The 20,888-nt window shown below is 41.4% G+C and overlaps 2 protein-coding genes across 5 annotated transcripts in view; one reads left to right on the plus strand and one right to left on the minus strand.

The window, feature by feature from the left end:
• Positions 1-912, minus strand: part of LOC131934760 (zinc finger FYVE domain-containing protein 9) — a 38,015-nt gene extending 37,103 nt beyond the window's left edge. For 2 of the 4 annotated variants that reach the window (XR_009385836.1, XM_059290876.1), the window contains exon 1: positions 544-911. The gene's annotated coding sequence lies outside the window, so the exon portion shown is untranslated. Of the gene's footprint in view, positions 1-543 lie in introns of all 4 variants that reach the window. The other 2 variants (XM_059290878.1, XM_059290877.1) reach the window with 2 other exon arrangements.
• A 4,220-nt stretch (positions 913-5,132) lies between these two features.
• LOC131934779 (uncharacterized) lies at positions 5,133-20,888 on the plus strand. Its single transcript, XM_059290904.1, is given in 4 exon segments — positions 5,133-5,443; positions 5,984-6,301; positions 6,303-6,645; positions 17,859-20,888. Coding segments are annotated over 3 exon segments (3,201 nt in total). The 5' UTR covers positions 5,133-5,443; positions 5,984-6,178; the 3' UTR covers positions 20,594-20,888.

Consider the following 20,888-nt stretch of genomic DNA (forward strand, 5'->3'; position numbering starts at 1 on the left):
GAGATTACAATACTACTAACAACCCAACACACCTATTTTATGGAAGAGTCTATTATAGGACACCAGTATCTATAATCATTGGACGATTTTAGATCTAGATCTAGTAGTGATGACTTGCATCTTGTCTATTCTATAGGATAGATACTAGATCTAGATAGTAGATAGATAGGCCTAGGGCCTAGATAATTTTACAAGGATATTTTTAAAGTTTAAAGGATAGGCCTATGTTTAATTTATTATTTTAGCCTTTAGCTAAACCTAAATGAGTTCTTTGGATGGCCAACATAAGAGACAAATTTTGTTGGGACAGTTGGGAATGCCAGTATTCTGAGTATTTAACATCACTAATGAACATGTAGATCTAGATCTAGATCTATGATCTAGACTCTAGAAAAACTTAAAACTAGGATAAGAACTCGTACGTCAACAATAGACTTGAGTCGGAGACAACACAACATCCAATGAATATGAGATAACAAAACGAAGAATGTTATTGCATAGTATTTAAATGCATGTATCAAAATGAATAAGCAATTCAATTACCCTGTCTTTTTTACGCTTATACATATCGCATCATAAGAAGATTATCATAACTTTAAGTGAAAAATTGCTCTGAAAATAAAACAAGGCTACATCTTATGCCGTAGTATCTCAGTGGCCATATTTTCTCTCCGACACTCTCGCCCCCTAGTGGATTAATATAAGTAAAACAAGAGATTTTTAGGTCTAGGCCTAGTCTATTTTATTTCATTCTTTTTCAAAGTGGTGTCCCATTTCTAAATAAAATAAAATACAGAACTATTATATCACAAAAATTACTAAAGAAGAATCGTGTTACGAAACTATTTTTAATTAATGCTCATAGGCATTATGTTTATTAATTTGTTATGACTTAGCACACATTTTTGGAATGTGTTTATCACGTGATTGGAGAATGACTCATTATTCTATAAATAGCGTTACTTTGGGAATTTCCTATTTATTTTATTTTTTTTTAAATGATAAAATATAAGCATTCAAATGAAAGTGGCCATCGAATTACCAAAACTGCTAATTTTCTGGATGGTATAATAATAGCCTTTCTTTAATAACGTGTGTGATGTATATTTCTATTATCGACAGTTAAAACATCGAGCTAAAACGTTGAGGGTCGCTTTACCATTGCAAATTAAAGAGCTGGGGTGGAGGGTCCGTACTCCGTAATGACGATTTTTTGTCGCTTTTTATAACACTCTTTCCTACTGTCACACATTGTCAAAACATTAGACTCCCGTTAAACGACATTAAACTTCAGCCTACGCACCCTACCACTTGACCATCAAGATTGGAAATATTAATAATTTTTATTACAATCCATTAAATAGAAATTTGAAATGAGAAACAATGTCTATAATTAGTAGAATGGCCTCCGTGGTTACTATTGTTAATTTGTTACCAGGCATCTCTTCCGAACAGAATGAAATTTATACAATTTTTATAGAAAATATATACTTTTAACAGTGTCCGCCCCCCCCCCCCCCCCCGAAGAAAGTTTACCGCCCCCCCCCCCCCCGGAGAAAAAAGTCTGGAAGAAACACTGTTTGTTACCGTTATTGAATAAATTAAATTGAAAAATTAAATTGAATTTTGGTTTTAAAATATTTCTAAAACATGTAAAAGTAGCTTCACCCCACGACCAGTGTTTCTTTCAGATTTTTCTCGTGGGGGGCGGACTAAATTCTCCAGGGGGGTGGGGGGGGGCCACAGGTAAAAGTATAAATTTTACTATATAAGTTATATTTCGTTCGGGGTGGGATGGTAGACGTGCTTCCGGAGGGGGTAGGGGTTGACATCGCCCCCCCCCCCGAAAAGATGCCTGAAAGAAACACTGATCGTGACATTAGTCTGACCACCATCAACCCCATCCTTTCCTATTTGAGTGTGACGTCATTTTTTTTTTCGTTTGTTAATTTATAGATATCTTCGACTTGCTGTTTTTGGGTAGATTGACATCATTTTTTTCTAAACTCATCCCTCTCATCACCCCCCCCCCCCCACCCCCTTCTTCTTTTCATACTATTCTCCACTGCCCCTGCACACAATTCTCCACAAGTAAAACAGAACCCAAGAACATTCTCGACAAACGTCTTAAGAGACTCTTAGCCTAAGTGTCGAAGTAAAATATCGATCGTTGATTGACAATAAAAGTTTGGATCCCTTCGATAAGTCTGTCCGCTCCAGCGTTGACACAACTCGGCAAACATTTAAGTAGGTCAGATTGATCCGTCTAAATACCTCTCCCAACCCACACCGCCACCCACACCACTCCAACTGTTGTGGCCTAGGTATGTTTACACAAGATTATATATCCAAAAGTACCTCTCCACCCCAGAACTCTGTGAGGGGTTAAATGGGCAAGTAACTCCAGTCGTGTCAGATGTAATATCTATTCACCCCGAGGCGATGAAATGCCCTATTTTTTAACCTCTCCCTTTAAACGGTTATGAGGGGGGGGGGGGCTTATTTCGGCTGAAGATTGTCAATGACTGGAGTGTTTACTAAAGTCCATATAAAGTACTATATTTTATTGTGTGTAGACGTTATTTTTACATTAGACATAAAATAGATCCTGTTAATGTAAGTGTTTGTAGATGCACAGTGAACACTTATTGTGTTTTACAGTAGGGTAAAAATAAAGCTTTATATTTTATTTGACGTAAAGTAGTCAAAGTTTACTGTAGCTAATACTTACTATCGCTTAGCTTGTATATTTTGTGCGACTAGCGAGTCACCTCCCTTTATACTTTTTGACACAATAAAGAACAGAAATATGTTGTGTTCTTTTGTTGTTGTGCCTGAAACTGAAACCAATACTACTTCATTATTTTGTTGTTTTTTTAATCCTGAATTGTGATATGCACGTTTTTTCCTTCACGTTACACCAAGAACAGAAATAACCTGCAGTCAGAGTATCTTCTGTGTAAAATGTTGATTGTGTTTGTAGCTTGTCTCGGGTTTCTAAAGGTGGCGAGAAAAAAATGCCTGACAATGACACTCAGTACCAAAAGATGGCCCCATGTTTCGTAGGAGAGATCACTGTCACTCGGGAGGAAATCGGATTTTCAGTAAAACATAGATCTAGATAACTTGCTCACTCTCTAGTCAGCCTAGAAATATTTCTCGTATTTCCTTAGTTATTTATGACCTATAAATACTGCAGGCCAGTGGCGTAGCCAGGATCGTCTCAAGGGGGGGGGGGGGGTTCCAATCTTTACCCGGGTACAAACTTTCGATTTGCACCCACCTCAAACTGTCGATTTTTGCACCCCCCCCCCCTCAAACTTTCGATTTGCACCCCCCTCAAACTTTCGATTTGCACCCCCACCCTCAAACTTTCGATTTGCACCCCCCCCCCCCCCTCAAACTTTCGATTTACACACCCCCTGATACTTTATATATCTATACCGAGGGGTCTATGGGGGGGGGGGGGGTTATGACCCCCCCTAACCCCCCCCCCCCCTGCCTACGCCACTGCTGCAGGCACCCATGAGTGTCCGTAGTGCACATAAAGTGTTGCACCCCCCCCCTCCACTTTTTTTTTCTCCACGACATAAAATGAAGGATAACTTGAAGAAAAGAGTCCAGTCCGTTTTCTTGATCAGTTCGGTCCTACAGTCCAGCAGATCTTAAAAAAGTCAGATGGTACCTACATACAACCCATCGCACGAAAACATGTAATTATAATGTTAGCCGGGAGACAAAAGTTACTTTAGATTCCACGCCACACCCAAATTATGGTACTGAAACCGAAAGTAAGGACATCAAGATGCCACAGGAGTCACTACACCTGCAAGTAGTACAAGTAATTGTAAAGAGCAAGCAAATCAAAAGGCTGATTCTTATCACAACTAAAGATGGTGTCTTCTACAAGCTGACAAACAAGGGCCAACGAGTAGTCTTCTGTTTAGTGAATAGACCACTGTAGGATGAGGCAGCACGTGATTCTAAAGATGGAAGCTGGTTTCAGAGAGACATTACATTGTGGTATGGCTCTGGAAAATACCGAACATGTACGACAATACCGCAATTAGCATCAGCCAACGCAGTCAAGGTTCTGAAGTGTGAATAGCCAACTCAGTCATACAATTTCTATGGGGATCAGAATTGCTCAGTTGGAGTTTTGGAGACCGCTGTGCAGTTGTCTACGACGTTGGACTTGGTTGCCCTACTCAAATGTTACATTTAAGAACGAAGAAATACGACGACTTGAGTAAGAGACATATTTAGTGTTATTCACTTTGTTAGTTATTCGTCTATTTGTTGTTGTTGTTATCCTTTCTCAAACTATCTCAACTTTTCTGTATCGTTAATTAAATACCATCGATAATTCTTAAATTTTTTTTTAGATATTGCAGTATTGTCAATTTAATTGTATTTTATTTTTACAGTTTTTTTTTTGTTTTTTTTTTTTACTTTTGTTAATGCGCAATGTTTTGAATCGATTGTAGACAGAACACGATTTTTCATGACTATACGAATACTATGAACAGAACAGAAGCGGTATGTACGTAACCTGTTACACACGCTTTCATTTTCAACGGTTAGCTCATTCAAATACAAGGTTTCTTTCTGATATTTTCTACGTGTGATGGGGGGGGGGGGGTTAAAGTAGGCCTACATATTTTATATATATATATTTTATATATTTTATATATATATATTTTATATATATATATATATATATATATATATATATATATATATATATATATATATATATATATATATATATATATATATATATATTGTATCTCTCATTTTATTTTGTACCGGCAGGGGGTGGGTTATGGGACGTGTTCGGGGGGGGGGGGGGGAGCACTGTTCAATTCAGTCTAAACCTGTATAGGAAGAAATACCGATGATGTCAAACAGTCAATTGTTCGTTTTTAATCAAACACTGTGCACAGCATAGTTTACTTTCCTAAACACAGCTAATCGTGTAGGAGAAGTGGGGGGGGGGGGGGAAATCTAACGTAGTCTTTTCACGTAGCCGTAGCCCTGCCAAGCCCACGTACCTGCTGAGGTTCGAAGATCTCGCTTTGAATTAGACCAGTCATGCGCAAACAGGCCACTCTCCTGCGTCAGGAGTTTGCGACAGTTTGTGCCGCCTTCTCAGGCCGCCCATTCAAGCCAAACGTACTTGTCAAAGCCAAATCTGAGCGTGTAGAATCAACTCCACTACTGTCAACAAACGCATGAAACGATCATGCGTTGTTTTTTTAAAACAGGTCTTCCGAGTTTAACACACTGTACACACTCCACTGAAGTGTTCAATACATTTTGTTTCGGAATGTTTTCTGCGGAAATATTTTAATAACTCCTTAGGCTGTGTTGTATTAACTGTAAGCTTATGTGTGCTTTCAGTTTGGATATTTTTTTTTTTGCACAAGCAATTTGGCCAACAGTAAGTCCTGCTTGTTTTCTCACATTCCACAATATTGCCTTTAACGAATGTTTCTGTTTGATATATATATATATATATATATATATATATATATATATATATATATATATATATATATATATATATATATATATATATATATATGTGTGTGTGTGGTTACTCACTACTTGTACACATGTATGTATTAGTACAAGATGTATACATTCGTGACACGTCATGTATTAGTGTGTGTGTTAGTGTCAGTGGATTTATCAAATTTATCATTCTAAAGATAGTTCAAGACTAGCTGGATCGATTCTTCTATTAATTATATTAATTGTTCAGGTTGGCATTCTATTCATAAATTTCATATATATATATATATATATATATATATATATATATATATATATATATATATATATATATATATATATATATATATATATATATATATATATATATATATATGTGTGTGTGTGTGTGTGTGAGTGTGTGTGTGTGTTTGCGTATTTATTTATTTATGTGCATACTATTATATAATTATATAATTATTCCCAGAATGTATTTGAGAAGAAAGTGACTGAAATATAAACATATGTATGTCGTCAGCTGTTTTAGCGCTAACATGTCGCTGGAACTTTTGTGCCCATGTCTGTGGCTGAATGGAACTGCAATCGATAAAACAATCGGGCCCCAGCGTAGCTTGGAATTCACCTGATCAATGGGAGGCCACTCGGATGAACTTGTAGCGTCATGTTGTTAGGTTCCACAAACATGGCCGACGGTGTGCTGGGCCTGGACAAACCCAAAGACAGTCGAGGCTCGAGTTTCTTCCTGCCCACCAACGTTCAGGAACTGCTCTGGGAAGAAAAAAACCAGATCTTTACGGGATCTCATTTCTTCCTACCGTCTACCGTTAGCTGTGAAATTAAAAAATGGCGATATTTCGAAATATTGTTTTAAAAACGTCACGCATGATGACCCATCGTCGTCTTTCAATTCTGCAAACCACAATACATTATCTTCTAGCTGGGATTCGAACCCGGACCCAATGGGCAAGGATAGCCCTTTGGGTCAGGTACCTTCAGCTGACGTAGTTTTACAGATTCACGAAATAAGGCGTAGGAAAATAATTTTAGCGCGCAAGATGACGTGGGAGAAACGCCAAAACGATTACGTTGTGACGGGCGAGCAAGTGGAAATACCCGCATCTTTCAAAGGTACGTCTAGTAACTCTTTTGTGTACGTGTGCTATTCTTTGGAAATTATTTATAGACTCTTTGTTCGACACACATTTGTTAAGTTTTATGTACGCATGCTACTATTTGGATTGGAGATTATTTGTCGAAGCTTTGATTGTATGCACATTTTGGTAACTTCTGTATTCGTATGCTACTATTTGAATTGGAGATTATTTATAGATATTTTGATTGCCACAAAAAATGAGTGGTTGTTACATTGAAATTCAAACGCGAAAGCCAGTGTTTGAATATCGTCACAAATGACGACACGCATAAGAATGAGGTGGGTGGGGTTGAGAATTATGTGACGCAGTGTGACGAAAGTATTGGCTCAAAAAATGGAGCGCGCATTTACTTTGCAGATCTAAGATAAGAGCAAAACTTATAAAAACATTATATACGTCAGATTTTTGCTTGTTGTGACGTTAGTTTAGTGAAGGTCAGGCTTTTTGTGACGACTTGTAACGATTGGGGTAAGGTGGGGGGGGGGGCTAAAAAAATAAGATGTGAAAAATTCGACAGTGCGGTCTGTGAATATTTGTTTTTACATCTTTTTCATTAAATCTGTTTTATTCTGGCTGTTTTTGCTTAGTTGGATTCGCACGTGAATCATTCACTTACAACCTGCAGCTCACGTGAATTATTCACTTACACCCTCCACAACACGTGAATCATTCACTTACACCCTCCACAACACGTGAATCATTCATTTACAAACTGCAACAGAATTGTCAACGGCAGTTTTTGTGAGCACCTTACATTTACCTTCAGTACACTCACTGTATAGCGTCTTACCCATATTAGGCTATTTTGTGTACCCCGATTATAATTTACAGAGTGTTAAAAAGTCTTACCATCGTTAAATGTTGTTTTTTTATTACACGAAACCAAAAGGTAGATTTTAAAATCCCCGAAAAACAAGCACAACATACAACATAATTTTAAACGAGTTTAAACTAGTGTTCCACCATTTAATCAAAATCCATAAGGGTATTGAAACTTTTAGTTTATTTTTTTAAAGTATGTCAGAATGTGGTCATCAAGTATCAAAACATTACTTTCATTAACAAAATGGTTTGTGGGTTGTTTTTTTACAACGATGATTTTCGATTGTTTTCATATAGACCATGTTTATATGTAGGCCTATGTATTATTTGAGATTGGCTATATGAGGGCTCGGGGGTTGTTGAAATAATGCTCACCAAGAGGGTTTAGTACGTGTGTACACCCAGCTGTGGCCGGTGGTACACTTGTACACCCAGCTGTAGCCGGTAGACTTGCTCACAGCTGTGGCCGGTGGTACTTTTACACCAGCTGTAGCCGGTACACTTGTACACCCTGCTGTGGCCGGTGGTACATTTGTACAGCCAGCTGTAACCGGTAGACTTGTACACCCAGCTGTAGCCGGTGGTCCACATGTACACCCAGCTGTAGCCACTGGTATTAGTACACCCAGCTGTAGCCGGTAGACTTGTACACACAGCTGTGGCTGGTTGTACTTTTACAGACAGCTGTGGCCGGTAGACTTGTACACCCAGCTGTAGCCGGAGGTATAAGAGCATGTTTGCTTTTCCGGTAAGCAAAAAAAAAAAAAACCGTCAGACAACGTCGCCCATTTTGTTTGATCGTGTTGTAGACCGTGGGTAAATAAAAAACTCGGCGCTGTTTGTTCACGAAACTGCTAAAGCCGCCAAATGAGGTGTGATTTGCTGAATCTGGACAGGCAGGTGATGGTGATACGGTGGGCTTGGGGGAGGCAGTGGTGGTGATCTGGTGACTCAGTGGTGGTGATCTGGTAGCTAGTGGTGGTGATCTGGTGACTCAGTGGTGAGCTAGTGGTGGTGATCTGGTGACTCAGTGGTGGTGATCTGGTGACACAGTGGTGGTGATCTGGTGACACAGTGGTGGTGATCTGGTTAGTGGTGGTGATCTGGTGACTCAGTGGTGGTGATCTTGTGACACAGTGGTGGTGATCTGGTGACACAGTGGTGGTGATCTGGTTAGTGGTGGTGATCTGGTGACTCAGTGGTGGTGATCTGGTGACTCAGTGGTGGTGATCTGGTGACTCAGTGGTGGTGATCTGGTGACTCGGTGGTGGTGATCTGGTGATTCAGTGGTGGTGATCTGGTGACACAGTGGTGGTGATCTGGTGACTCAGTGGTGGTGATCTGGTGACACAGTGGTGGTGATCTGATTAGTGGTGGTGATCTGGTGACACAGTGGTGGTGATCTGATTAGTGGTGGTGATCTGGTGACTTAGTGATGGTGATCTGGTGACACAGTGGTGGTAATTTGTGTTAGTAATTCAGTGGCGAGGATTTATTGAGTAATTGAAAAGTGATGGTGATCTAATTTGTATGTGATGGCGAGGGGTGATGTAGTGATTTAGTGGTGATGATGTGGAGAGCTAGTGATGGTGATGCACGAGTGTGTTGTGTGATTCGTTAAATCTGCGTTCAAGTCCACGATGATGACTGGATTAATTTTTGTTTGCTGTAGACCTACCTGAAATAACCTGCACCGCTATTTAAGGCAAAAAGGTTCAAACACTAAAAACTCGCTAGATCCGCCAGAGCATAGCGTCTTAACTTTTTTGGACGTACCCAACCCCACCAGTATCATGTGCATTCACCGAACCCTTCCTTATAGTTCTATCGTCTGCACTCACAAAATCCGATCCTGAATGAGTCGGGTGTGTGTGTTGACCTCCACCGAACCACTGAGACTGACTCACTGAACCCCTGGGATTCGATCGAACCCTGGTTGATAACTATTTTACTAGAGACAGCTTCCCAGCCGCAGTAATTAGTTAGTTAACAATTGTGTAGATGTAGAATGTTCGTACCATTTCACGGTTTTAACGCCACATCCTAGGCTACTATGGACTGAGAAAACCAATCAAACGGCAGACACTAAACACAGATCAACCTTTAAATTTAAACTTTGCTTCAATCACCCAATCAGGCGTCCCTTAACCTCTGGGGTCAATAAGGCACCATATGTGATTCTCTCAAAATTTTCTGACATCTTTCTCGATCTCCTGAAGTAGTTCTACAACAGGTAAACTTCACTAAGGTTTAATGTAAAACAGACAAGAAATCAAGAAATATTTTATAACATTTTAAAATGCAACACTTGAAAAAAAATCGATTGAAGATTTATTTTATCTTTCCTTATCTAAATCCCAACGTATCTAGATCTACATTTTAAACGAGGTTTAAATCCCCCCCCCTACACCAATAGTTATTGGCTGTGCGACGCCATCGTAAAACCAACGCTACCTGTCCTGAATGTCACTGAACGTTGGTCGTTAATTGGGGAGCAGACGTCAGGTCGTGTGTCAGCCCACTAAAGATAAGGTCACATTAGGGTCCCTAGCGTCATTAGACGTACGAGCCTTTAATGACTTCACACACATTGGACATGTGTGTTTACCATAAAAGTGGCGATACTCGTTAAATACGAAACTACGGCTGGCGCAGAATTTTGAAAAGAAACGGTATTGTTTGCAAGCAAACGACAATGTTTGCTTTGATTTCACAAAGTTTGCCAGAAGAAAAGAATAAACAGAAGAGTCGGGGAAATATCAAATGTTCAAATATGGACTATGATGAATTAAAGAGGAGCAAAATCGTGTATTTAATGTTTATCTCCGTCTTATCAATGAATTTTCAAAGTACCAGAACAGCTACCACCAACAAAGCTACCACCAACACACCTACATCCACACAGATAACGCTAACACAGCTTCCTCCACACACAGCTACACCCACACATCTACCCCCAACACAGATAACACTTATACACCTATTCCACACACAGCTACACCCACACATCTACCCCCAACACAGATAACACTTATACACCTATTCCACACACAGCTATACCCACACATCTACCCCCAACACAGATAACACTTATACACCTATTCCACACACAGCTACATCACACATCTACCCCCAACACAGATAACACTTATACACCTATTCCACACACAGCTACACCCACACATCTACCCCCAACACAGATAACACTTATACACCTATTCCACACACAGCTACACCCACACATCTACCCCCAACACAGATAACACTTATACACCTATACCACACACAGCTACATCACACATCTACCCCCAACACAGATAACACTTATACACCTATTCCACACACAGCTACACCCACACATCTACCCCCAACACAGATAACACTTATACACCTATACCACACACATCTACCCCCAACACAGATAACACTTATACACCTATACCACACACATCTACCCCCAACACAGATAACACTTATACACCTATACCACACACAGCTACATCACACATCTACCCCCAACACAGATAACACTTATACACCTATTCCACACACAGATACATCACACATCTACCCCCAACACAGATAACACTTATACACCTATTCCACACACAGCTACACCCATACATCTACCCCCAACACAGATAACACTTATACACCTATTCCACACACAGCTACACCCACACATCTACCCCCAACACAGATAACACTTATACACCTATTCCACACACCCACACATCTACCCCCAACACAGATAACACTTATACACCTATTCCACACACAGCTACACCCACACATCTACCCCCAACACAGATAACACTTATACACCTATTCCACACACCCACACATCTACCCCCAACACAGATAACACTTATACACCTATTCCACACACAGCTACATCACACATCTACCCCAACACAGATAACACTTATACACCTATACCACACACAGCTACATCTACCCCCAACACAGATAACACTTATACACCTATTCCACACACAGCTACACCCACACATCTACCCCCAACACAGATAACACTTATACACCTATTCCACACACAGCTACACCCACACATCTACCCCCAACACAGATAACACTTATACACCTATTCCACACACCTACACATCTACCCCCAACACAGATAACACCTATACACCTATTCCACACACAGCTACACCCACACATCTACCCCCAACACAGATAACACTTATACACCTATTCCACACACCCACACATCTACCCCCAACACAGATAACACCTATACACCTATTCCACACACAGCTACATCACACATCTACCCCCAACACAGATAACACTTATACACCTATTCCACACACCCACACATCTACCCCCAACACAGATAACACTTATACACCTATTCCACACACCCACACATCTACCCCCAACACAGATAACACTTATACACCTATTCCACACACCCACACATCTACCCCCAACACAGATAACACTTATACACCTATTCCACACACCCACACATCTACCCCCAACACAGATAACACTTATACACCTATTCCACACACCCACACATCTACCCCCAACACAGATAACACCTATACACCTATTCCACACACAACTACATCACACATCTACCCCAACACAGATAACACTTATACACCTATTCCACACACAGCTACACCCACACATCTACCCCCAACACAGATAACACTTATACACCTATTCCACACACCCACACATCTACCCCCAACACAGATAACACCTATACACCTATTCCACACACAGCTACACCCACACATCTACCCCCAACACAGATAACACTTATACACCTATTCCACACACCTACACATCTACCCCCAACACAGATAACACCTATACACCTATTCCACACACAGCTACACCCACACATCTACCCCCAACACAGATAACACTTATACACCTATTCCACACACCTACACATCTACCCCCAACACAGATAACACCTATACACCTATTCCACACACAGCTACACCCACACATCTACCCCCAACACAGATAACACTTATACACCTATTCCACACACCTACACATCTACCCCCCAACACAGATAACACCTATACACCTATTCCACACACAGCTACACCCACACATCTACCCCCAACACAGATAACACTTATACACCTATTCCACACACCTACACATCTACCCCCAACACAGATAACACCTATACACCTATTCCACACACAGCTACACCCACACATCTACCCCCAACACAGATAACACTAATACACCTATTCCACACACAGCTACAGCCATACATCTACCCCCAACACAGACACTTTCACCTGCAAGGAAACTTCAGGTGTCATCACTACGTGCACCTATGGCGTAAAAAACGTACAATGTAGTCTTCGTGTTCACTGATGCGTAGCTGAATTAAAAATTAACAGAGTGTGACCAAAGCATATCATAAAAAATATGTATATGTTGGTGTACGTGTCTAAGCTTATGCATATGTATATTTTTAGACTGTTTGTATACCCAATGGTAAATGTTCTAATTGTTATAAAAAAGGACAGGAAAGCAAAAAGAAATGAAAACGGCTGAAAATTATTGTTCAAATCTTCACGTGTAAAGCTGAGTTGTAGGTACTCGAGTATTCTTTTAGTAACTTGCAGACATAACTGGCTCTAGCCGATATAGGCTACTAGATCTCTCAGCGTAGGCAAGTCTTTTACCCAGGTAGATACTATTTCAACGTCTGTGGTGTCACTAGATCGGGTGTCACGGTGATAAGGTGACTCAGGGTGTCATTTGCCCCCCCCCCCCCCCATCCCATCCCAAGCTCTGGTTGATATGTCATGCCATGCTCTCATTTGTATTCTACTGTTTTCTCTTTATATGTAGCCATTTTTTTTTTTGTGATACTTCACCACCCAGAGTCGTATCGACCTATTCCGGCGTGGGGCGCACCACCCCCCAATTTTATATAGCTATTCACGTGACGTGTGTGAAAAAGTGCCTCCTCCTTCCCCCCCCCCCCCTCTAAACTTGGAGAGGTCGGGACGCTTTTTACCACTGTACAATTAAAAGGTATTATTTCGTCAAGCTAAGTAGTCTATTTTTAAAAACGTCTACAGTGTAATACAACTGAAAATAAGCTTTTTATTTGTCTATACCCTGTTTGGCGCCCCTTAGGGTCAGCGCCCTGGGTGGCCGCCCCACCCGCCTTCCCCTGCCTAAGCTTCTGTAACCACCCCTTCCCCTATTTGTAGGATAATGGCAATCTGTGCTGATCGATATATTGGCATTGAATAACTTGATAATTTAACTGGACAAGGGTTGTTTCCCCAGTAAATTTTGAAGTTTTCGATGACACTGGCATAGTGTCACCCCATTGTATGGTGTCACCCCATCAAATAGTGTCACCGCACGGGATGTTGTCCTCCCATCAGTTGGTGTTCTCTTATCAGATAATGTCACCCCCATCAGATGGTGTCATCCCAAAACAACACACCACTGGCATATTCTACGTGTATTTTGTTTTTGTCATTTTCATCTGACGATCGCGTCTAACTTATAACCTACACATACCCGTTCAGTTGTATGAAGGCCTACATTAGATGTATCTGATCAGATGCTGATTTTAATAGGTCAGCTGATCAAACATGCTGTGGGCAGTTTAACCGTGGATTATCATTGCATGAGTGATGTCAAGGATTAAACTTATAAATAATAGAGGCCATGCCATAAGTATACATAGGATAATATGTCTATTATATATATATATATATATATATATATATATATATATATATATATATATATATATATATATATATATATATATATATATATATATATATATATAATATATATTTAGGTCTATATGTATATAGAGGGGCCTATATTAGTATATATATATATATATATATATATATATATATATATATATATATATATATATATATATATATATATATATATAGGAGCCTATATTTGTGATTGTAGGAAAAAAAGTCACAGGAAAAAAAAAACACAGGAAAAAAAAACACAGAAAAATTGTCACAGGAAAAAAAGTCACAGGAAAAAAAGTCACAGGAAAAAAAGTCACAAATATATATTTGCATGATATTTGTTAATACTTTTATGTATTAAATATTTAGAGAGTGCAAATTAACTTAGGGTTAATTAAATATAATGTAATGTTTGTAGGCTGTATACGCATAGGAATTTTTATAATTCATCTAAAAATATTTATTATGAAGTATGTAGATTGTAATTATGTTATACTTAAGATTAGTAGCATATAATAGAATGCTCTAAAGTCCACGGTTTTCACCGTGTTTTTTTTTAATACCAATATTAAATTACCGTGAAATGGTAAGTTCATCTGACTTGCTGCCCTCAATTCATGGCAACAATAGTTATGTTTAGTTCAACCACCTTTACTGCCCACATTTATCACGCTCATTACATAACAAAACTTAGGATCAAAGCAGAAAGCCGACAAGGTTCAAAGGCTGTCATTGACGCGTAACGTCAGCAACACAAAATATGTTCGGACAATGCCTACTGAGGAGAGGCCGACCAGAGAATAGCCTACGGCAAAATTTACCTACATTTCTTTTATAATTAACTTTTCTACCGCGTATTTAACTAAATACAAAACAAAAATTGAGATTGTTGTGTAAATTATCTTAGAGTATTTTTACTTACAATTGTTATATATCATAATGGTTTTGACGTCTATAAATAATTTATGCTATTAAAAAATACAACCCACAACAATAAACATACAAAATTTTACAATTCTTAACAAATTAATAAAAATATTTCTAAAAAGATTTTTGTGACTTTTTTTCTGTGACTTTATTTCTGTGACTTTTTTTCCGATAAAATTTTTCCACTGTGACTTTTTTTCTGTGACTTTTTTTCCTAGCAAAAACTGTGACTTTTTTTCTGTGTTTTTTTTTTCCTGTGACTTTTTTTCCGTTTACCATATTTGTATATACACAATGTGTAGGCCTAAATGACTATGTGTTCATGAAATGTATACAGCGTATGCTAATGGCCTATATATAATTCATGTATTTTAACCAATTACTTCTCCCGTCTCCGATGTCACATTAAAAAAAATACCGCATGGCTAACTAATATTGAAACACCCACCTAAGTGATTCTAGCCATTTCATGGCAGCGAGTATATGAAAGGCCATGTGTGTCAGCCCATCTGTGTGTAAACATTGAGCCCCAGGTGTGTAGGTGGTTCGGTGGCCGGTAAACGTTGAACGAAAACATGAAGGGGATCAGTGAACATGTTGTAAGTCAGGGAGGTTTCATTCGATTAGTTGACAGTAGAAGCAAGAATTGTGGGTAACGTGGTTAGTGAGACTGATTGATGGTGATCCTCAAGACAGATTGACAGTAATAAGTGGAGGTGGGGATGGGAGTGTCATGGTGGTGTGTGAAAATCGTTGACATGACAGTTACAAGTGGTGGGTTATTATTAAGGTTTGTTTGCGCGAATTTTTTAACAGTAATAACGCAGCTCAATTGAAGTAATCACCGTTGGCTATTAATGTCTACTGCGAGTTTTCCTGTTGTAAACTTAACTAAAGACAGATTGTTCAGATGTCTTTACTTACTTAGACAAACATCAGTACTCAGACGGCTTAGTACCAATACGGTTCAGTACTCAGACGGCTTAGTACCAATACAGTTCAATACTCAGACGGCTTAGTACCAATACGGTTCAATACTCGGATGGTTTAGTACCAATACGGTTCAATACTCAGACAGCTTAGTACTCAGACGGCTTAGTACCAATACGGTTCAGTACTCAGACGGCTTAGTACCAATACGGTTCACTACCTAGACGGCTCAGTACCAATACCGTTCAGTACTCAGACGGCTTAGTACCAATACCGTTCAGTACTCAGACGGCTTAGTACCAATACCGTTCAGTACTCAGACGGCTTAGTACCAATACGGTTCAGTACTCAGACGGCTTATTTCCCAAACGGTTCACTACCTAGACGGCTCAGTGCCCAGACAGAGATAAAGACAAAATCCTGAATTGGCAACAACAACAAAATAATCTCACAACCCATACCATGATCAACGTAATTTTCATACACATTGTTTTTCCTGTAAATATATTTGATGTATCCCTGCCATTGATTATTATTCTTGTTTGTTTTTTAATTAAATTCTTGATCAGGTTAATTTGTAGCCTTGAGTTCTTTCAAATGTCTTGACTTCTAAGTGAAGCGACTCATTGCTACTTATAGTATACTGTCCATGTTTTTTGCTTTTGTTTTTCGTTTCTTTACTGACGTTTGTATTATGTGCGTCACAGAAGGGCCACGGTTGTATCGATTGATTCAATTCCCTCTGAGGTTAGATAAGCTGATTGTTCAATCAATTCGATAATCGATGAATATGACATCGCGGGGATTAATAGGGACGTGGAATTCGCGGCAGAGACGGAGCGAGTCAACATTTTTGCTGGGGGCCGGCTAACCTGTGTGTCGTGTCAACATCCAAATGTCAACATTTTTGCTGGGGGCCGGCTAACCTGTGTGTCGTGTCAACATCTAAATGTCAACATTTTTGCTGGGGGCCGGCTAACCTGTGTGTCGTGTCAACATCCAAATGTCAACATTTTTGCTGGGGGCCGGCTAACCTGTGTGTCGTGTCAACATCCAAATGTCAACATTTCTGCTGGGGGCTGGCTAACCTGTGTGTCGTGTCAACATCCAAATGTCATTGCCTCTTGGGCGGCAAGTCTTGTTATTCACACCCCCCCCCCCCCCTCAGCGCTGTCGTGGTTGACGCCATTTTGGTGCGGTAATGATCAGTGAATGTGGGTTCTATATTCAGGTTACTCGGGGGGGGGGGGGGGGGCGCCATGTTAATGTTGTACATGTGTGTTAGGTCGAGCGATACCTGCCAACTCCGATACATTAATATCAATAATAATTTTTCTTTATTCCAAATCTTTGAATGCTATGTTACTGCTATGTGTTTACTACATTTTTTAACGGCCATTTAATAAAAAGGCCTCCGTGCCTACTGTTGCTACCGTTATTGAATAAATTGTTTAAATTAAATAAATTGAATAATAAGTAATACTGGTTGGGGATTTTCTAATATATTCTCTTTAGCTTAACGAAACGAATTATAAATAACAAAAGCTGGATCATTAAAATATATATAGAGTTCATAACAAAATTGTTAAAATGTAAACGTTCTGATGAAGACTGATAGTCGAACATGGTATAATTATTTCTTTAGTCTTTTATTCTAAGTTTTTATCCTACCTTTATACTGCGTTTATCCTATGTTTGTTTTATTCTATTTTACATTTTATATTACTTTATCTTTCTCCCTTCCCCTCTTGTGTTCCAGGCTGGCTGGAAGTGGTGCCGGACGACGGCCGTCCGGTGGAGTACTTCGACACCATCGGCGGCATCACCAGCATCCGCTCCAAGAAGTTTCTAGTCCGGACATCCGCCGCTGGGTACCAGCTGAAGCCAGACGACAACGGCGCCACCTGCTGGGTTCCCATCGAGATCAAGCCCGGGGAGGTGCTGACCACCGGCCTCGTCCACTCCGACAGCAAGAAAAACAAGATGGTGCCGCAGAAGAACATCTTCAAGCGGCTGCTGAAGCAGAGCAAGGTAAAGAAAGAACAGGATCTCAAGTACCTGCAGTGCTTCGACCCCGACCACAGGGAGATCATGATCCCGTTAATCATGTCGGGGGTGTTCAGCCCTGTCGGTGACGCCACCACGGCCAACTACGACGCTGTGTACGAGCTCCAGGACCTCATCATGGCGTTTGGCCTGCCCGTCAACTGCCAGCTCATCCACACCAACCACAGGGAAACCTTCCAGTACCCGCGGGGCGTGCTCCGGCTCTACGGCACGCGGGAGGAGGAACTGGTGGTGGCGAGCCTGATCGGACCGGACGGCGCCATTAGCGCGGACAGTTCCAGCTGCGACACGTTTGAACTGCCCGTCAGCAAAGACATTCTCTTCTCCAGGGGTGTGGTCAAAAAGAAACCGTCAATCAAAGCCAGCTTGGTGGACACAAGCTCCGCCCCGGATAAACTTTCCATCGTGAATGACCGCAAAGACACAAAAGTTCCGAGGGACGTCCTTTACTTCAGGGCCCAGTCTGTAGACACCACTGATCTCAGACCTCACTCCGATACCTATGTATCAACCTTCGCGCCTATTAGAACTAATTTAACCACCGCCCCGAAGCCAGCATTTTTAATTGGTGGTGTCACCGACGCATCCGCGGGCGCCGAAGAACACCAAGACATTAACCGCAATAAAATAGTCCCTAGTGCAGACACTTCTCTGAGCGATGCCCCGTCAACGTCTAATGTCTTCAGTGAAGACACATCTGCTGCCGTGGCATCGAAGAGTACGCCCGACACTACCATAGACTCAGTTCAGGTTCCCAGCACAGACGTCGAGTTACCAAAGAGACTTCCGAGAGAGCTGAAGAAGTCAAAATCCACAGGACTTCTGGACAAACTCAGCGTCCGGAAAGTCAAAAAGGAAAGAGCTAAATTAAAGGAGCTCCGTGGCGAGGACGTGTTCTCGAAAAGGATCGCCAGGAGCGAGATCAGCTACCACGAGTTTTTCACGGGGCTGGACGACGATGACGTCACGCCGAAAAGCAGTGACGCCGTCAAGGCCAAACAGGACGACTCCGGGCTCGGCAGTAGCGGAACCTACAGGAGCAGCTCTTCTCTTGGAAGCGGCAACGTCTACGGCAGCAGCTTCCCTAACCCGACGTACGGCGATGCCGGCGACGCGGCAATCGCGAGCCGGAAATCCAGCATGAAAAATCGCGATCTGCCTCCGATTCCGCCCGATTCGCCGCAAGCCAGTTTACCGTCTTCCCCCGTAGATCACGGCGAGTTCATCATTCCTGTCCACACGCTGGACGAGTCCAAAGAGTCGCTGTACGAGCACCTCCCACCCGCGCCCCGCCCCCCGTCTCGCAGCGCTAAAGACGAACCAGCACCCAGTCAAGCTGTGGTGGACGACGATGAGGACGGGTACATGGTGCCGCTACGGATACAAGAACCCCGCTACGCTAAAAAGTCAGAGTACCAGCTCCGGAACAGACCCGCAACGCCGCACGACTCTTACAAATCGGAAAGGTCTCGGAAAGCTAAGAGCGAACACCTGGACTTCAGCCAGCCCCGGAACAGGGACGGCCTGCCCGTGGACATCGACGAGCTCTTCAGCTTTGCCTACAGCGACAACGTCTCCCAGGGCGACGGTCTCACACGGCAGCCCGCCACAAGCACGTCTCAGATTTACAGCCAGCCCAAAATGGCGCAGTGGCGACAGGGAACAGATTTCCGCGACAGGAACACGAAATCTGAAAGCACGGGGAACCGTTATAAATCATCCCACCGCTCAGGTCATAACCAAAAGGTCCAGGTTAACCCTAACGCAACCTTACGTGTGCACAACATCAAGATGCGGCCGGGGGTGATGGGTGCTTTCTCAAACTCGCAGAACGGTTCCAGGCGCGAGGACTCTTTTCAAGATCTCCGTAGCGTACATTCCTACGCTGAACAATCCCAACATTTTTCTTACGACAGCCGTCCAGTGTTGTACAACAGTCGATCCGTCGACCCTAGCATGATAGACTCCCAGCAGCCAACCAACATCTACACCTACGGATATGGCGGCATGCACTATGCCGAAAGCGAGCCTTGCTTTCAAGATCGAGGCAGCTCCGTCGGGGGATTTAACGAAGGATTATTAAAACATGGCGACGACTCGGCTATTTCCGTGTGTTCTCGGGGAGATCCGGGCTTCCCCAATGACAGCGAGTACAGCTACAGCGAGTACGTGCCACGTCAGGAGGACGACGGCTGGACGCCACCTGCGGACATCCAGGGAATGAGTGTGCAGGAGGTGTCCAGATCATTGCGCTACATCGGCATGAAAGACAGGGTCGTCATAAGATTCTCTAACGAACAAATAGATGGGAGCTTGTTGAGCTCATTAGATAAAAAACTATTAAAAGAAGGGTTTCCGGAGCTAAATGGATTAGAAATTAAAAAGATCTTGGACTTCATTGGTGGATGGAGGCCCAAGAAAAACTAATTATGTAATTATAAGTGTTCTATTATCGTCAAGTTAATGTAAAATCTAAAATACGTTTTCATTGTCAGTGTAAATATATTATACAGCCTTCCTAAAGCTTCAGAGGTGTGTTCTTTCGGCTGCGGTTCTACCACTATAGGATACATTTGTAAAGCCAATTCTGTCTCAACAGCTGAACTAGCATCTTCCAGCTCTGGTAAACTTTTCCCAACAGATCCACACAACTATATACTTTACTGTGATACTGCTCCCTATATATTTTTGTTATGTTGTTCAAATATTTTGCCAAATAAAC

The sequence above is a fragment of the Physella acuta genome, unplaced genomic scaffold (genome assembly GCF_028476545.2).
Source record: "Physella acuta isolate Inbredline_101_S28 unplaced genomic scaffold, ASM2847654v3 ptg000117l, whole genome shotgun sequence".
Classification (NCBI taxonomy): domain Eukaryota; kingdom Metazoa; phylum Mollusca; class Gastropoda; family Physidae; genus Physella; species Physella acuta.